General features: G+C 42.9%; 1 protein-coding gene across 1 annotated transcript; it reads left to right on the plus strand.

Annotated features, from left to right (window-relative positions):
- Positions 1-3,983: 3,983 nt before the first annotated feature.
- On the plus strand, positions 3,984-9,740 carry GEM (GTP binding protein overexpressed in skeletal muscle; the record flags this gene model as incomplete). The annotated part of the gene is made up of 4 exons (XM_079533215.1): positions 3,984-4,317; positions 7,087-7,163; positions 7,650-7,854; positions 9,463-9,740. 4 exons carry the CDS (start codon positions 3,984-3,986, stop codon positions 9,738-9,740), a joined length of 894 nt encoding a protein of 297 aa, XP_079389341.1.
- Between the last annotated feature and the right edge of the window lie 10,378 nt (positions 9,741-20,118).

Here is a 20,118-nt window from a genome sequence, read left to right on the forward strand (position 1 = left end):
GATCACTCTCAGTTTAATATTGCACCAGCCAGAAGCATCCAAGCCCTCATGTTTTTACGACAGCACCTGGCCTTATGGTTATTCTCTTCTTGCGCTGTGTCTCAGGCAGTTTTTGTTGCAGAAATGTTGATGGGCAAAGAGTGTGAGAGGACAGAGCAGTTCAGGATCACAGAGCCCCGCATCAGACTGCAGGTTTGGAAATGCAAGCCCATGGTCAGCCTTATTGGGTAGGGCTCCGTTCATGATTCTTTAATTAACCTACTCTTATCCCTGGTAAGCAAATAGGGCATGTATTGTGGGATCCCTGGAGAGCTGTGTTTTCTTTACCTTGAATTCTATGAAGACGATGCACAAGATGAAGTCTGACAATTCCTGATCTATCACTAACCGTAACTAAATGCAAAGCCTTTTCTGACCGATTTATTTCCGCTGTCTGTGCTTTCTGCCATAATACAAGTTAAACACGTGGGTAAGACTTTAGAGCCTACAGTTCTGCTGGCATCCATATTGCCATAAATCTCTGCAGCCCTGTGATGGACAGGTTTTGCGTTTCTATAAGGGGTGACAAGTGACAGGCAACATAAAGAGACCTTGAACCCTTTGAGGGTGCAGCACGCAGCTCTGCAGCTATCCACTCCCCTACATCATTTTGTACATTTTGTAAAAAGGAGGAGCAACTTCAGAGCTTGGTGTACTGACAGCACGAGAGCAAAGTGCACTGTTTTGAGAGCCACTGGCCTTGCCATAAACATTCCCTGACGGAGGCTGTGCCGTGTTTTGCTGTGCTGTACAGTGAGCACAAACAGCCGCTGTGTGCATCCTACGCAGAGGTGCAGGGCTTGGGGCCAGGGCAGTTGCTGCTGAACACAAGTGATCCAAAATCAAGACACAGTTTGGTTGAAGCCTCCACCCAGTACATCTCAATAAGTAATTTCTGCATACAGGTGAGTGTGCGTGACTTTGAGAAATGCTCTCGGCCCTTTGAGAATGGGCTCAAAAGATCCCTGAAAATCCTCATGAAAGATGCAGAAGGGCAACAAAGCTGAAGGGGAAAGAAAGCAGGCGTATCTCAGTGGAAGAATTTCATAAAGGTCCTCTTTATCACAGGAAATATAATACACTGGGCAAGGCTTAAGCAAGACATGAAAATGCAGAAGTCTGTGACATGAGTGCCAGGCAGCACCAGGGGAAGGGGTGTCCCATACTGCACAGCAATGGTGCTGAAGCTTGGCTGCAGCCATCATGAAATGAAACGCTATTTTCCCAGCTCAGAAACAAAGCTGTTCAGACTTTCTAAGTGCAGAGTGAGAAGGGCACTCACCGGTTGGTTAGGAGACTAATAGAAAAACTAGGAAAATGCAAAAATAAGGAAAAAGAGTAGGGGTTCTCCATAGACTTCTATATAACTGATGGTATCCCTACCAAGTGGTTTGTGGAGGTTTATTACTCCACTCAGTCAATCGAGAAGAAATTTCCGCACACATTGTTAGAAATGTCACAATTTGAGGAGCAGGCTCATGCTTTGTGGCACATACACTATATAGCCATCTCTCCTAATAAACTACAGATGGAATCAGCGCTGTACTGCCCGGGCTCTGTGCTCTCTAATTCACATCCATCTTTGCCAGCGTCCAGCTGGAGCAGCACTCAGTCTGTGGGCAGCTGTTCTGCTGTTGAACCCTTGCAGGAGGAGTGCTACAGCAAGAGGTGGGAGATGTCTGGGCAGTGACTTGAAAGGTGACGGAGAAAATAGGATTGTATGTTTTGGATCCCTTTAAAAGACAAAAAGCCAGCAGAATAATGTTCATGCTTGTGAGATAATTCTAAAATAACATTCAGATATTTTGTTCCAGAAAAACATCTTGTCCAGTGGGGAGTTAAACGCATTTTGCAGACAGAGAACATTACACATTCACTGCATTTAATGCATTAAGGAAACATGTAGTTTTAAAAACATCATTAATCCTACTAGCATTTGAATGCAAAATTGAGTGAGATGGAAGGGCACGTTTTTTTTTAATTTTTCCACTTGCCTGTTTTCCTCATGTAAGACCCAAATGTGTTTATTTTACTGGCAACACAAAGACAATCATATGATTTCAAGTAAGTCTTTTGAGGCTGTTTGTGAGTTTTTGCTTTTCTGCATGTCTGCTCCCTCCCAGCTGGGGGTTGGCTGTTGGATGGAAAGGCCAACCACGTCACGGAAAAGCCCTGTCTCCGATCAGATGGGCTTAATATAAACCAGATTCGCTGAGAAGGAATTAAAGAGGCAGCCCGTAAGCGGGAGGGGATTTACTCCAGCAGAGCAGCTCAGTGTAGCACAGCCCACGGAGCAGAGAGCAGCACAAACCCGGAGCTGACGGCGCAGACAGACGCACAAAAGTAAGGCTGCTCTGGCTACAGTGCCTTGGGTTGTGTGTCCGTGGGTTTGTTGTGGCTTTGTAGACCCACACAGCTAAGTGCAGTGCATGCCGTCAAACCTGGGCTTGGACTGAGATGTGCAGGGGTGACTTAGAAGTGTTTGTCTCATTAGGGTTTGTTTAATGAAGGATGATAGCTTGTTAGGGAAGAAATCATGATATGTTCATGACCACGACAATGATTGTTTATTGGCAGTCATCATTTATTTGGGCTCTGATGTGTAACTGATTTGGAATTGCCTTTTCTCATCTGGTCTTTTCAGTGGGGAAGCTGAAAGAAAGTAATGCATCGTAAATAAAACTGCGGTTAATATTTGACTTGGTGAAGCGGGCTTTGCTTGCTGCCTAGTTTCTTGTCAGTTGTATTTCTTGTTGGCAAAGTTATTGCATCTGGGACTGTGCAAGTAATCTAGTTTTGCCACTAAGCATTGTGTGTCACAGAGAAAATACTGTGAGTGCTGTAATATGTTCAGATAGAAAGTGGCTTTGGTCTGCTTATTCTCCAGCCTGATCTACATTCATTCGAAGAAGTTTTCAGATAGCTTGTGTGAAAAGGAGTAGTGGTTTGTACATGTTGTTTTTATGTGTTGCTGTGCTTATTTTCATTCACCGCTTATTATTCAAGTTTGAGAGTTCATTTCATGGGCAGCTCTCCTGCATACTGACGTGGAGAAGAGAGCTGATAAAGTTCAGATATACTCCAAAAAGCAAAATGTCCGAATAACCATCACTCTGAGAACTGGGACGCATCAAAGTAACATTCCTAAAAATGGTAGCTGGTGGTCCATGAGAATGACATCACTGTGCTCTGCCTCCAACCGAGGCAAAATTAAGTTTGCTAATTTAAATGTAATTAGGGGCCATGCTAAAGTTGGAAGAGCTAACCTGTTAGCCAATTGTGCAATAATGAAGTTGCTGTAGTTGCAATAAATGAAGCATCTGTAAATCTGTAAATGAACTTTCTTCCAGTGCCACCTTCTTTAGTGGCTTGAACCTATACCTCCTCTAAAAAGTCACTGGACTTGGTTGTGTCCCCATTAGCAGACAGAAAGGCATTGTTTGAAGCTTGTCCTGACACGTCCAGATGAGACCCAAAGACGTGCTTGCTTGCATGGCTTTCCTCTCCTATGAGAGCTGTGTAAGGTTTTGAGTTCAATGAGTCCCTCTGCTTGCACCAGGAGGCAGGAGGGAAGAGAGCAGTGCCTGCAGGTGCTGCCCATCTCTTGATGGGGATAAAGCCTTGTGTGAGCTTTGCTGAGTGCTTCCCTGCCCAAGCACTTAGCATTGCAGGAAGCGTGTACAGGCTAAAGAAAGACGGATAGGATTAGTGTATGGGGGTGGTATCATCCCTAGGAGAAAGCCTCTGACTCACTAGCTAGAAATATTTCTTTGCGTATTAGCAACTGCAAAAGAGTGTGAAGTCCCCTTTTTTGTTGTTGTTGCATATTGGATCCCTGTAGAAGAGCAGGACCAACTGCTTTGAGTTAATAAGGTGTTGGTGCATCTGTAAGAATTTTGTGGATAAAGTGTGTGGCTTCCATATTTCTCAGCAGGGGTAAAAAAATGACCCTCAACAACGTTACCATGCGTCGCACCCACCACAGCAGCCTGCAGCAGCAACAGCAGCGATGGAGCATCCCTGCTGATGGGAAGAACCTGCTGGTCCAGAAGGACTCCAATGAGTACAACGCGCAGAAGCGATACACCATCAGCCCTGATGAATACTACAGAAGAAGCTGGTCCTCGGAGTCATCTGACTCTGTCATCTCCTCTGAGTCCTGCAGCAACTGCTACAGAGTGGTGCTGATAGGGGAGCAAGGTGTGGGCAAGTCGTCGTTGGCCAACATCTTTGCAGGGGTACACGACAGCATTGACAGTGACTGCGAGGTGCTGGGAGGTAGGTCACTATGCTCTGGGGTCTGCGTTTGCTTGCCATCAGCCATGGCAGCAGAAATTGGCATGGAAAATCAGAAAGGTCATTTAATCTAAAATTGACGTAGCAAACATCTGGATCTGATTGTCAAAACCAATTCCAACACATGCATCTCTCTTAAGAAAACAAGAATGAGCAAAACAAGCTACAAAGAGGATGATACTCTCTAACAACAACATAAAGCCTCTGTAAGGGAACAATACAGATTCTCATGCTCTTTTGTTTCAAAGAATCTGTTGGAAGCTGCCATTCAGTATTCATTCTAGTCCAACTCTTGAGTCACCACAGGACCATCACCAGCTTTCTACAGGGCAGAGAAAAACTAGGACCTTTCCCTGTGGTCCACAAGAATGTAGCGCTCAGAAATAACACGTAATAAAAAATAAAAAAGCCCTATCCAATTCTCCAAAACATTTGCCATTGTATGTCATCTCAGCCTTACATATAAATATATTGTGTCAGCATAGGCTGTAGGGAGTCTGAGCAAAATATGTCTACCCCTCATTTTATGTTCCTCTGTGTTGGTGAGGATTTTGAAACTTAGTGCCAAAGTCAATGCAGAAGGTGAGGCTGTGGCACCCAGCCATGAGGCACACTGTGTGAGCAAGGTGCTGTGGGTCATGCAGCGATGGAAACCTGCTGTGGTCCTAAGAACACAAGTGCTGCCATCTTGGGAACACTTGCAAGCTTCTGGCTGTTACTGCTATTCAACACACATTGCTGTTCAACACACTCCTCTATCTGTTCCCATTGTGTTGGTGCCCGTGCTAGCATGGAGTGTTACTGAGCTTTTTTTGGGGACAGCTTTTCTTGTTCTTATGCCAGGATTTGCTTTGCACATCCTTGTCAGATGGTTTCCTTCTCCTTCATGGGAAACAGTATGGATTTTTTCCTTCATTTGCACTCCCAGCAATATTGCTTGGAGTGTAGCCATGACAAGTTTTCAAGGCCAGGTTTATGGAAGTATCAGAAAACCTGCTGTTTTATTTTTCCTATTTTAATATCAACTTCAAATGAAGCATGAGATGAACTAATTGCTCACTTGCAGTCTGTTTTATATCCTATTGAAGTCCCATTGGATTGTCCAAAGTGCAAATAATTTCTGAGTATGACCATCTGAGGCACTGGAACAGGTTGCCTAGAGATGTGGCGGATGCCCTGTCCCTGGAGACATCTAAGGTCAGGCTGGATGGGGCTGTGACCAACCTGATCTAGCTGTAGGTGTCCCTGTTAATGGCAAGAGAGTTGGACCAGATGGCCCTTAGAAGTCCCTTCCTTATGATTCTATGATTCTCTGATTGGGGCTGAACATTTTCGAGTAGTGTGGTTATGTACTTCTCAACCTCTCCCTGTGTCACAGAGAACAAAGAAGTAGTCCTCTAAATGTTGTCCTCTGATGCAGATGGATCTTGTTCCCATGCCAATGCTTGATCAGTCAAAGAAACTATTCTCCAAACTTGAGCTTACAAACTGGAAATAAGAGATGATGGTTCCAGGACAGCGAATTCACAGAGGGAAAACAGCTGCTCTGAGGGATTAGTTTTGCAACCAGCTATAAGATTCATCTAACCCGTGAATACAGATGCTCCTCTTGATTAGCTTTGTACTTCGAATCCTTCCATTTTAAGCTGTGTCAAGCCTGTGCTCTTGTTTACAAAGTTTGATTTTATTTTAAATATAGGATATTTTTTGACTCAGTCTTTTTCATGGTTGTAGATTCCTGGCTTCGAGGAAAGCCTGTGATTATAGTTTGGGGGAAAGTTCACTCTGCTAATACCTAGAAGAAACTGTATGAGGCAGAAGTTAAGGCATGGTCCTATCTACAAGCATGGCTGGAACAGACTCCTTACACAGTGCATGGAAAGATGCAGTACACTGAGAAGCCCTAAGCCCAGCATCGTTCACTGTTGGAACACAAGACTAGAGAGGGATTCAAGCCTCATACTGCTCATCCAAATGCCCTTGGATCTGGGGGAAAGAAGGATTAGTATTTGAAGCGGAAACTAGACTGAGAATTTCACAGCAAGGATTCATTGTGATTGAGTGGGAACAGATCTCCAGATCTAGGCAGAGCTTAGTAATGTGGCATTTATAATCTAGATATGGGTCCTTTTGGTTTCAGTACAAAATAAATACTGCTGTGGTTTGTTGATTGCTTTTCTTTTTGACATCAAAGGTAATGCTGGAAACTGTCAAATGGGGAAGAAATGGGATGCAGCAGTCATTTCAGTCTCTAAAACTCAACAGCTCCTGCCTCACAAACTGCCCTCTTTGCTTGGTGGGCTGTTAGCTGCATTGCTCTCAACTGCAGTGTCTGTTCACCCGTGAACTGTCCCTGCTAAAGTGAAAGCAAATATTTTCCATTACTCAGCCTCACTGGACTCTGCTACTCCCGTGGGGCAAATGTTCAGCCTTTGGTTATTTCTTCCACTGGTTCTATTTTCTGTCTCACATAAGATAAAGAAAATATCAACCAAAATAATGAACATCTCCTTTTCTGATCTTTCTGTCTCCTTCATATATCATGGAAAGTAAGACAACCAGTAATGAACAGAAGGCAGGTTTAGTGCTGATGGAAATGTGGAAAGAACTGAACATGAGCCAGCACAAAACTTGGCTCACTAACTTGAACTGTGAAAAAATTATACTTAGTAAGCTATTTGTGGTTTTTTTTTTATAATGTACGTGATATCACAAAATAATGTTACCAATGTTTCTATTTTTTTCTTACAGAAGACACATATGAAAGAACCCTGATGGTGGATGGGGAGAGTGCAACGATTGTACTGCTCGACATGTGGGATAACAAGGTATGACATTTATTTGTATATACTAGTCAAATGCCAAAACAAAAGTACATATGAATGAGGGCTAGTATAAAAAGTAGTTATCTTTTGGGAAAGAAAATATGCCTTTCTATACTTCAGCATCAGGGAAAACACAGCATCAATATCCTCCCCATAGCAAACCAAGCATGCATAACGACTGTAGTGTGAGGCTGAGAAGAGCAAACCTTCTTTACTTTTTTAATGAAAAAACAAAACATTCAAGCCATTTTCTAAACACTGTTCATTCCGATCTAAATCCAGTATAATGAATTATCAGGGGCAAATTTCACCCTCCTTTATGCTGAAGTATTCATGTGGTCACCGCTTTGGAATTGCTTTTAGTACAACTGTGATTCAAACCATATCCAGAGCAGTTACAGCAGGAATGTGTTTAGATTCTCCAATGTTATATTTTCTAAGCAAAATCTGCCCTGGGCATAATGATGTCTGACTGTTTGCTTTGAACAGCGTGAAGGAGAATGGATTCGAGACCACTGCATGAAAGTGGGAGATGCCTACTTGATTGTCTACTCCATCACAGACCGAGCAAGCTTTGAAAAAGCTTCTGAACTCAGAATACAGCTCCGCAGGGCTAGACAGAGAGAAGATATTCCCATTATTTTGGTTGGCAACAAAAGTGACCTTGTCAGGTGCCGCGAAGTTTCAGTAGCAGGTAAGGGAAATGATGAAGATAAAAACCTTGTAAGCGTAAGAGCCATACAATAGCTGTTGAACATTACAATGGTTGGAGTACACTGTGATCAGGACGAGGCAACAAAAGAGCAATAAAACAGAGTGCTGAAAGAGAGGACAGAGGACTGGGAAAGGTTTGCCAAGTCTTCAAGTCTCCACTAGCTGCATGTCAGATAATTTCTTTCCCAAATTTAAATTCCTTCATAAAAACAGCTTGAATTTTTTCCTTTCCAGCTTCTCATGTAAGACTACTTAGATTGAGCTGACCACAGCAGATTGAGCTGAAAGGTGGGAACAGCTTAGGTTTCCAATTTCTGCTGCCAAAGATTATCTCCTTGTTTAACCAGGTCCTCCTCTTATCTGAAGTTTTACTCCCTGATGAATTAAAATTCTCTCTCATCCTTCATTTCACTGACCTGGTCAGGTGCTGCACAGCCTTTCAGGACAGATCTGTCTGGTGCCTTGCTCTGAGATGCTACAGCAGCCATCCCTCTGCTACATGCAAATGACTAAAGAGCTTGTGCTGTTCTCCCAAAGCTTGAGCAGTCCTAAGCCCATAAATAGGAATAGAAAGATACCTGGGAAAGTTACCACTGACCCTCAAGCTCTTCAGACAGTAGAATCTCTTCTTATGCAGACTTCCCCGAGGTTTAGGTGACATAACACATGGTACCTCATTAGATAATCTCTTCTTGGCTAGAGTACACAGGAAACCTGGGTTTCTTGGCTCAATGTTTTCTTCTCTCTGCAGCTATCTTGATTATTTCCCAATTGATCTAGACTTTTGTTTCACTGGGATAGGTTCCTCTGTTTGCTGTCAAGGTTGTGCCAAGTGAAGGATTTGAACAGAGGTAGTTCATCAGGAAGCCAGAGATGACAATGCTCCTTCTCATGTCTCTCTGGCCAACTTGAAAAGTCCCCTGAAAGATTTAGCCTTCCTGGCGATGAGTTTCCAGCAAGTTAGAAGACAGCATGAATTGGCTTGCATGTTAAAGACATCTGCCAGGGCTAGTTTATACTTAAACAGTGTGAGATAAGAACTGTGATTTCAGATATACCTCTGAAGTTATGGACACAGTTCTGCCTTTAAGGATTTGGTACTTGTGACTGTTCACACCAAGTCTGGTGTTGTTTGAAGACCCTGGATTGTACACATGGTCTATGGAGGGTGCTTGGGCCCTGCCTCCTCTGCTAATGAGAGCTGTGCTGGGCTCATGAGGGGCACTGCTGTCACCCTTTAACACGACTTGTGGAAGTCTGCTCGTATGATGACCAGGTGATTTTGAGTCATGGCTGACGTCTCCACCCCATCAGTGCATGTCAGCCAGCTCCCTCCCTTCACAGCCAATGGTGAGAACCAGCCTTCTTCAGGAGATTGGCCTCCCTCACTGCCAGGGGATTGTGACACAGAGCCGATGAATCATGGCCTACCAGGCAGCATTAGATGATTAAAGACTTATCCGTGGCTATATTAGGCTTGAGGAATTCCCCTGATGCCACTGGCTACCCCCCTTGTGACAGCCCACAGCCATATTGCTTCCTTCTGGTTCATGGCATTTCATGACCGATCCCCGTTGTGATTTTGCAGAGGGCCGAGCGTGCGCTGTTGTGTTTGACTGCAAGTTTATCGAGACCTCGGCAGCCGTGCAGCACAACGTGAAAGAGCTCTTTGAAGGCATTGTGAGGCAAGTGCGGCTCAGGAGGGACAGCAAGGAAAAGAACGAGAAGCGGCTGGCTTACCAGAAACGAAGGGAGAGCATCCCGAAAAAAGCCAGGCGGTTTTGGGGCAAAATAGTTGCCAAGAACAACAAGAACATGGCCTTCAAACTCAAGTCCAAGTCTTGTCATGACCTATCGGTACTTTAAGAATGTTGGACTCTGCCAGAGCTTGTGGCATTTTGTGGACATTATCGAACTCTGTTGTGGGAAATAATCTATATTAGATTGGGCTATGAAAATGATTTAGATTCACAGTTGTGATTGTGATGATACGTGCTGACATAAGAACAGCACAGTGCATGGAAATATCTCTCTTTCATTTTCTTTGGTAGTTTTGTAAGAAAAGTATAAACCCGAATGATCCAAAACTGTGCTGGGAGAGCATTCCGGAATATACCTATTTCTTCTCCACTCACCTTTGGATAATAGCTTACGAACCTCAAACTGTCATGACTTGGGAAGTGAATACTACGCTCTTTACTCTTTCTCACTGTAATTACTTGTTTAATTTTTATTCTTTTTCTTTTTTGAAAATTGTGTAAAGAATTGAGGAACTGACTAGGCATTGATCCCTCGCCAATTGGCTGGTCAGGCTTGAGCACCCACAGCTGAAAATATGCATTGTTGTAGAATAGCCATCCAAACACTTCTTTTTATTATTTCAAGGATTGGTTTCAATGAGTTCACACGTCTCTTACTTTAAAAATATTTAAAGGAAAAATCCTATAGTCGAATAAATTTTCCTCTCATATTTCTATGTTAGGGGCCTGTTTAAAACTCATAGTCAAAATAAAATTAAAGCACAAGCTTAATCAAAGTACATCAAGTGCAGGATGCCAAACCTTTATAAATCACCTGAGCTTTTTTAAGAAACCACACGGACTTCTTGTATCCAGTCTTGGCCTTTCTCTATGCCAGAGCTGTGCTGTATTTATTGTTGTGCAAAATAACAAGCATTTTAATGTTGAGGGGAAATGTATTTATTACCAAGTTTCTTAAAGAATAATGTTAATTTTATTACTGTTTTCTATCTAATATCTTTTTTCAGATATGCAAGTTTTTACTTACATGCCTTGTAATAAAACAAATAAAATATATGACTGCCTTTGAGACTCAGTGGGAAATCCCTGATAATCCTTTCAAGTTGAGAAAAATATTTTGAATGCTTGGGAAGATTCCTGCCTGACAAGGACGGGGAGGATTCCTTGTGTCTCTGAACACAGAGGCTACTTAACAACCCAGAGCCACTAAGCAAGGATCACCCGCAGTCTCAAAGCTATTTGTGCTGCCTCGTGTGCAAACAGGTTGAGGTGCCAAAGATAAAAATAAGCCATTCTTAAAAAAATGTATGTGTTCCTAAGTCCGAAAGCACTTCAGAACCATCAGCTCACTTTTTGGGTCTAAATGAAGCAAAATGCTACCTTTGAGTTAGATGCCCTAATCTTCAGTTTATGTTGGACATAATGATGTTAGCACAGATTTCCTTCCTGACTGTGCCAGTTTATATGGGCACTCCTCAGAGTTTCAGGTAGATGTAGAGTCATTCTGTTTTACCAACAGATAGCTCAGAAAAGCCAGATCTGCAGCCTGGCAGCTCATTTTCATTGTGGATGAATGCAAGAAAAGGAGACACAGTAGGATGAAGACTGCCTTCCACATTTCAATCTGTGCAGCTTTTATCCACCAAATGCTCTGGTAAGGAAGAGCTTGATATGGTGTAAAATATCACACTGCAGGATGGCTCTGTGCTCATGCAGCATTCAGATCTTCCTGGAAAGGAATTTTGAATTTAGAACATGTTGATATGAGGAGAAAATTATATTTTGAATAGACAAGATCCCCATTCTTGGGTTTTGAACGAGCACTTCTGTTTTGTCAGCATGTAATTTGAGGTTGATTCAGAGCAGACTAGAGAATACAGCTTACTCCAGTATAAAATTTCTTAACTTTGAAGCAATCTTAATATCGCCCCTGTTCATGGGCACAAATTAAACAGATGTTTATTTTCAAGAGATGAGAGTGAAGCTGAATGCAAGGAGGACAATTTCTTAGCTTATTGCTGTATCTGTCAGGCTATGGATCCTAAAGTTCTAACCCAAGCAGGTTCTGAAGAAAATTTAAACATCCATGTTGATCATATAGCCATCTGTGTTCACAGCATGGTTAATGCAAGGCATCATAATAACTTGAAATTACGTAGTAAGTTTTCATACCTGATTCCTCTGAATCAGAATAATGAAATTTCATTTTGAAAGAAAATTTTCTTAAATCAAATTTTTTTATTTGTTGGCCTTTAAAATAATCTTGTGTTTTCAAGCTTTTCTCTGGATCAGAAATCCTGGAGGTCCGTTTTAAAAGCAGAGCAGTCGTGGCGATGCAGTGTGTTTGTTCCTATGGTGGAGCAGCCACCAACAGCCATGGAACAGTCATACACAGCATGCCATAACTCTGCATCATTCCCATAGCCAAGAGGAGCAGTCAGCACTCTAGGTCTGTCTCCTGGGGTAGCTGCCAGACTGGGGCTGGTCCACCTTCTTAGCATGGTGCTTCCTCAAGATTGAAGCACTTATGTGCTCAGTTGTACAGGACTGAAGCACTTAGGTGCTCCACATTGCACATCCCAGTCCACCTGACACTCACCCTCTTGCTCAGTTCTGCATTATCTGCATTATTATTCTGGGCATGGAGGAAGCTACAGGGTGAAGAACTGCTAGCAGCAAGCACTAGCTCAGAGGGTTGTTGCTTCAGCTCACTGAGGTGTTGGAGTGTGTTACTGTTTGTTACCTCTGGATGTAGAGTGGGAAGGCTGGTGCTGAGCATCTACACACTTTGGGGATTTTCTTCCTTTGGATCAGGCCTGGTCTTGTCCTATGGGACAGAGTGCCCATCCAGGACTGCAGTGCATTTGTTGCACTCCTGAAGGACCCTGAGTTTCACATGAAAAGCCCCTTGCTGCACAGCCGCAGCAATTATCAAATCCACCAGATTATCAGAATGCTCACAATACGTAGCAGCTGGTGTAGGTAAAATATCTAATTAATACTAGTCTATTCTGCAATGCTGACATTTCCAACCCTAAATATCCACAGGCCCACTGTTCATCTCAGATGTGAGTGTCCAAAACCATGGAGCAGATCAATCAGTGATTCTAATCTCTGCCCTATTTATTAAGTCAGGGCTGCACTGACAGGTCCTAATGTAATAATTGCAGTGTCGGGCCCAGAGATCTGGCAGTAGCTGTGGAATACATGAGTCACAGCAGTGAGCACACTGAGGCCAAAAAGGCAAAACTCACTGAGTCCAAACAAAATAAAACAAATAGAGAGAGAAAAAAAGCCTAAGAACACGCAAAATACCAATTATAGTGTAATAGCTCTTACAAAAATCTCTTTTTTTTTAAGAAGGCAGATCTGATCAACAAGAAGAATTGGGAGGCATGTCCAGCTTTAACTAATTTAATCATGATAGTTTTACTGCAAGAAGGAAGATTTACTTATGCACTGTAATAAGCTAGATGCTAAAGAACTGTTATTGTTAGGACACTACATATGTGCAGGTTTTCCATTGCATTCAGATCTTGCAGAATTGTTAATGCAATTTAGTCAACTAAAAGAATACCATTTGCAATAAAATCAGCAGATACAATGTGGATTTAACTTTCACATATACAAGTTTGTCAACATTGGTTCCTTCAAAAGCTTCAAAGACTGTGGACCACAGTTATTGCTCTTGGGCTGCTTTGGAGTGTAAGTACAAATGGGAGAAGGGCTCCTGTCAGCAGCAGTCCCAGTGATGATGTGAGCTACAGAGGGCTGCAGCAGAGGAAAGAAGCAGTAGAGGAAGGAAGCAGATGTTTTCTATGCACTATTGCCTCTACGATCACAGATGACCCTTCTTGCTCTCTACAAAGGCTTTTTAAGGAAAGCACTCAGAGAAGAGAGGAGATGGTAAAGAGGGTAAGTGATAGATCCCACACTTAGGTCACAACAAACCCATACAGTGGTGTAGGCTTGGGGAAGCAACTGGAAAGTTCTCAGACAAAAAAAGACTTGAGGGTGCTGGTTGGCAGCTGGCTGAATGTGAGACTACATTGTGCTCAGGTGGCCAAGAAGTCTGATGGCATCCTGACTTCTATCAGAAATAATGTCAGCAGAACTAGAGAGGTGATTGCACGCAGCACTGGAGAGACCTCACCTCGAGTACTGTGTTCAGTTTTGGTCTCCTCACTACAAAAAGGATACTGAGTTGCTTGAGTGTGAGCAGTGGAGCTGGTGACAGGACTGGAAAACTGGGGCATGAAAGGGAACCCAGGCTGTTTAGCCTAGAGAAGAAGAGGCCAAGGGAGGCCCCATCACTCTCTGCATTTCCCTGAATGGAGGTTGCAGGATCCAGATGCTAGTCTTTTTTCTTAGTGACAAAGTGAGGAAAATGTCTCAAGTTATACCAGCGCACGTTAAATTGGACATTAGATATAATTTCTTCAGAAAGATGACGGTCAAGCATCAGAACAAGCTTCCCATAGACTGTCATCCCTGGAATTATTTACGAGTCATGTTGATGTGGTGTTTAGGGTTGTGATTTAATGATGGGGCTCAGTAGGCCAGGCTGATAGTTGGACTTGATGATCTTGAAGGTTTTTAGAAGTTAAATGATTCTATGATTCTCTGAGTACTAGTAGCGTTTTATTGATGAGATCCCCAGACAAATAAATTCTTGGATCACCAAAAGTGTACTCTGCACTCATTCCTTCCAACAACTCTGAAGGCTGCAGAACTAAACACACAAATAATTTCCACATCTGACCTGCAAATGCTTTTACTTACACAGGAGGTAAGATGTGCAGCTTCTCTTCCAGTTGTCTTTTCTGGGCTTACCAGAGGCCGTTGCTCAATGCAGAACTGCAGGCTCGACTGTGCTCTGCACACTGCTGGAATTCATCAGATATATCTCCACATACACAAAACGATATTTAATAAGACTTGCCTTCCTTGTCCACTGTCACCTTCTACTCTAGTTCAGTGTAGTCATACAGGTTTCTTTGGTTTCTTTGGTGCTTATCTACTTGATGGACTCATGCAGTACAAAGTATGTGGCAACACCCAAGGTATATGTGGCTATGTTCAAATTACTCCACCAGCATTTTTCAATGTGTGAGACTGTGATATATTTATACATTGACCTTTAGGTCTCTCAGTGTGGCCTCCTCCTGTTAAAACAGGAAATGTCACAGCTATGTGACACTTTTCACTATGTTCTAGAGCAGCTGTGGAGAAGTCTTGCTCCTGCCATCACATCCAGTAGGGACCATGGGTTGGTGAGCAGCAGCTGTATGGACCCAGTGCTGGGGGGCTAATGTGCGTAACCTGACATGAAACCTCCCAATGTGCCCTTCCTCCCAGTGCTCTCACTTTAGAAATCTCCCACAGACATCAAGGCAAACAGAAGCTCCTCCATCAGTGGCCATCTCACCTGCAAATATCTCTACATTTATCTTCTGATGTCTCCATTCTATCCCTGGAGTTGTTCAAGGACTGTGTAGATGTGGCCTTTGAACAAGGGTTAGTTGGGATGGGTTGATGGTTGGACTAGATGATATTAGAGGGCTTTCCCAACCTTTGCAATTCTATACTTCTAAGATATCAAAGCAATGGCTTTCTTGCCTAGAGACACTGAAAATCAGTGTACTAATTACTTGTGACTTTAGCTATCAGATAACAAGAACAATGCACCCACAAGAGAGCACACCAGTCCTGGGTAACTTGCTTTGCTGTGCCTGCCTGCCTCATCACCTGGTTAATAATTTGCTAAGGAAATGATTAGCGCAGAACACTTCCTCAAATTATGCCTGAGTAATTTTACAATGAAATTATTTTCTCATCTCTGCAGTGCAGGGTGAGGGAGCTAAGCAACCGCCTCTATGGAGGAGAGATCTACGGTTCCTCTCAGCTTTGCACTTATTCCTCTCTGACACTGTCTGATTTTTGCTGAATAACTGAATGGCTCAACTTCTGCTGATTTCTCAACAGGTTTTCCATGGCCATATGTTATTTCTGTGTCGTAATTCCTCATGTTCAATATCTTTCAATCAACAGGTCTTTGGATGGTTGCATTCAGAAGCAAACTGCTGGAATCCAGTTGGGATGCTCTCTTAGCACCCTTGGCAGCATTTTGCCAAGCTACTTTGGAGCTCCCCATCCCCACTAGGATATGCTCAAAACACTCTGGCACGTGGGTTCCTAAAGAGAAACTACCCCAGCACCTGTGCTGTGGCTAGGATATGTCCTGGGAGTGGAGCTGTGCATTGTGGCTGTATTGAAACTACCCGTCATAAAAAGCAAATACAACTTGGCAGGAGAATTCTGGGCTCCCATCCATGACCCAGATACCTTAGGCTCCAGAGAGAGAAAGTGTAGATAGAGCTTGCAGTAAATAAATCTGAGGATTGGAAGGGTGATGGGATAAATGTGTTGCTTTCACATCCCAGATAAGTGCTCTATCCATATAGAAAGCCCTCCTCTGATATTCTTGTCAAAGCACATTGATATTTTTTGTTAATAAATTTCAGATTGCCACTGAAGAATTATCAGCATGGTGCTTAAGGACCCAGTTAGAAGAAATGCCCTACTGCTTTGGTCTAGAGCTGCTTCTCACCCCATGCTCTATCTGACTGGGGGAGGAAAAGTGACAGCAGGACATGCTGTTGAAGGATATCGCCTATGGGCTTTTATCAACAATATCTTTGCACTCACCTTTTCCACTGGCTTTATGAATCTGAAAATATCGATCACTTCCCCTTTATCCTTTAACTAAACCAACTGTAGTGCCCCAAACTTTTAATCTCTCATCTAAAGGAGCTGCTCCAACTGCTTACCCTCATTTGTTGTCTTTCTCTGTTCCTTCTCTAACACAACCCTACCTAAAAAGCAAAGGCTCCAGCACTATGTGCTGCTAGGATTTGAATAGTGACAAAGCATCATTTTATTTCCTGCTTTCAGTATCATTTCTAATTGGATCCTGAATTGATGGGGTTTTTTGTTTGCTCGCGGGTTATTGGTTTTTTTGCATTTTTGGCTGCCATTGTAAAATGAGCCAATGTTTTTGGTCAGTGACGTGTCACCTGGTATATTTTTTACTCACTGATTAGTTTTTACAAAATCCTTCATCACCAAAAATAGTTTATTCTGAAAAATATCCTTCTTTTAAATGCACCACAGACTTCTTTAATGCATTGCTTTGAAAACAACCAAGCAAATCATACTGTATAGTCCTCCAAACTTGGGACTTAAATGCGTATTTGGTTGCAGTGTACAACTCCTATATTCTGAGTGTTGCAAAACTTGCTTTTGTAAGGATTATTGGATCAAGACCTTTTCGTAGACCTTTTCAAATGGAAACCTGAAAAGAAGTTGGTGAAAGCAGCTCTTTCAACCATGCTAGTATCTGGCATTATATCATATAATGAACACAAGGAGGGATGCCTGCAGCCTGTGTTTGCAAATGTTTGCTTAGGCAAATGGTCCAGTGAATATAATTCAAACTAATGGTACCTGCAGAACTAGGGAGCATCTTTTCAGAAGATGGATCTGTTGTTTTGCATGTGACTAAAAAGTTATGTCATTCTTCCACGTGAATAGGAAGTACATCATGGTTTCGTGTGATTCATCAGATACTTTCAGTATGATGTACTCTTATCTCTGTTGGGTGGACCTGGAACTGTCCTGCACTTTGGCATGCACTGAAACAAGATACTGTATTGAAACAAAATAGAGACTTTTCTCTGGACAGCTCAGAGCAGGAGGCACACTGGGTGGGGAGAAACGAAATGAGCAAGTATAATTTTCCACTCAGATTTTCTGGGCAGCCACTTCCATAACCTGCTGTTCAGATTACCAAAGTCCATTTAAAATATCTGGAAACCATGAAAAAAACATATAGATGCACCAGTTGACTCGTGTTTGCTTTGGAAGAGTAATTTCATGCATAGAATTTGTTTGGAAAGAGGCCGCTCTAAGGCTACAGGATGACATCCTAATTTTATTCCTGATCATGTCCTTGACTTCAGATCCAATTATAGCCAGGTTAACAAACATGTATCTCATTTCGCCCTCTGCATTCTCAGAGAGATACTGCTTTCTTTTCTAATACATATGGTTGAAGGATGTCAGTTGGAATGTTTTTGCAGGACTCAATGCTGCCTTTTGGGAGACAGTAGGTGGCCTCCAGCCCTGCCAGCCCCCCAGAACATCACGCCCACTTGCCAGGAACTGGAGGATGATAAGAAATGTGGACTCTGTCATAGGGAGACTGAGGACTTCTGGAGCTGCCAGCCGGGAGAGGTGCAGGCAAAGCTTGCCATGGTCCAGCTCCGTATTTGAAGGCCATTACTACAATGGTTTCTACCTGCTCTTTGATAGAACTCTTGAGCAGAAGAGGGAAATGGCCAGAATGCTTTATATCCATAAAAGGACTCTTGCTGGCTTTAAATGTTTGGCTCTGGAAGGCAGTACTTGCTAGGAGTACCATACTGACATCTGCATTGCTGGCAGATGGAACCTGCTACAAGCTCTGCTGCTGAAGTACACCCTACTAGTGACAGATTTGGCTTCTGGGGTGGTAGCCTGGAGGGGAAGGATACTTGTACCCAGCCTTACTATGGCAATCAGATATTTTTTTACAGCAGTCTGTTCTGATATATGCTTTGTTCTAGAGGAAACCTTTCCTCAGAACTGAGCACGCTCTGTCACTGTGCATTTACCATAGTGGTTTTGGCTGTGCTTGGCAAAGTTTTTCCAAAGTTTTTTAAAATAAAAGAAAACTAACAAGCAAACTCTTCCTTCTTTAGTTAAAAAAAGAATTTAAAATGACTGTAGACCTGCGTATTTAAGATGTATACATTTAGAACATAGAGATTTTGAATCTGAACTGTAAGATTAAAAATTGCGTGTCTTCAGAAGCCACATTATTACGTGCATGCAGTGTGTTTGAAGCAGCTGCAGAAATATTAACCACTTTACAGAAGTAGAGTGTAACAGTCCACTATTGACGCACATGTTAATGTTGATCATAAATAGCACTCAGTCTATCTCAAGGAAATGAAACAACTTCAAATCAAGAATAAAAAAAGCCACAGTGTTTCTAATGGGACTGCTCTGTTTGTGAGCATTTCTGCGTGAGAAGACGTAGTCGAGGCCTCTGTGAGCAGCGCCTGTGGCATTCCTGTGGGCACAGCACACGGCTACCACCCAGCTCTGCTCCTGGGCTGTGTAAGTAACACCAGTGTTGCTCTTTCCCTATGGCTTCTGTCTCTGTTCTGGTCATTGCTATCTTGCAACAGAACTTGGCATCAGAAGCTAGCAGCACAGTAGGTGCAGCTGAAGGTGATGCCCAACCTACTGTTCACCATTCAGCAAGTGCAATGCCAGCCTCTGGCTCTGACGGCAGCTGGAAGGTGACCCCTGCTGGTCCCTGCTTGGGCAACAAGGCATGGAACGGCTATAGCTCCTGTCAAAATGGAAAAGAGGGAAGGACCTTGAGGGGTGTACAAGAAGTACTGCTGTGCTTGGAAAGAAAAACAAAGGAGTGAGCCAGTGACTTGTTGGCATTGAATTCTTCCATGCCAGTATAATCAAAGCACTTGAGAAGCTGTATTTTCTTTCCTTTCATTTGTCTTTGCCTTTGCTTGCCTTTCGCTGTGAATCTTCTCTTTCTGACTGCATGTAATAAGATTTGAATGGAACCACAACACAACCAGCCAGAAATATTCCTTTCTGCCTATGAGGATAATAACACAATTATAGAAATGATATAAATGATTTGAATTGGTGGCAATGTGCAGGGCTGGCATCCAGCTCTGAAGTGATATGGCAGCAGCAGCAGATGAAGGTGAGAGCAGACTTGCTCTGTGCAGCAGCCCACTCAGCACTTCCATGCTGGCTGCGGTGTGACAGCAGTACCCAGGGTGTCACCAGTGTGACCAGTCCCTCCTGGGAGCCCTCCTGGGGGCACACTGGAGGGTCAAAGCTCTTGTCCTCAAATCTAAGTTCTCTTTCTGATAAAATGATGTATCAGCCATATATCCAGAAACATTGTCCCTACACTTACATAGGTTCAATACTGAAAACCAGCCATGTGCTAGGTGGTACAAGCCAAGAGTGGGTCCCCAGTGATCAGCTCAGCTCCAGCTTTCAGCATTCAGCAGAAATCCCCATAAAGGCAAATCTTGATAGCAGCTGGTGCTGCATGGCCATCAATGCTTTTGTGTAGAACATATACACAGCGGTCACTGTTGTCTAAATACAGAAGCTAAAGTCAGCTACAGAAATTCCCAACGGCAAGAAACTATGTTTCTGGGAGATCTATGATAAAATCTTAGTTGTAGTTTTAATTTCCAGATTGGATAAAAATTAACACCAAAAATGAACAGCCTTACTACATATGCATGGAACTGTGCTAAACATAAGAAATGTTTATATTAACCTTACAAGAGGTAAAGAACTAACGTTTACAAATAAACTAAGACCACGTG

Source organism: Tetrao urogallus (assembly GCF_951394365.1).
Source record: "Tetrao urogallus genome assembly, chromosome: 3".
Taxonomy (NCBI): domain Eukaryota; kingdom Metazoa; phylum Chordata; class Aves; order Galliformes; family Phasianidae; genus Tetrao; species Tetrao urogallus.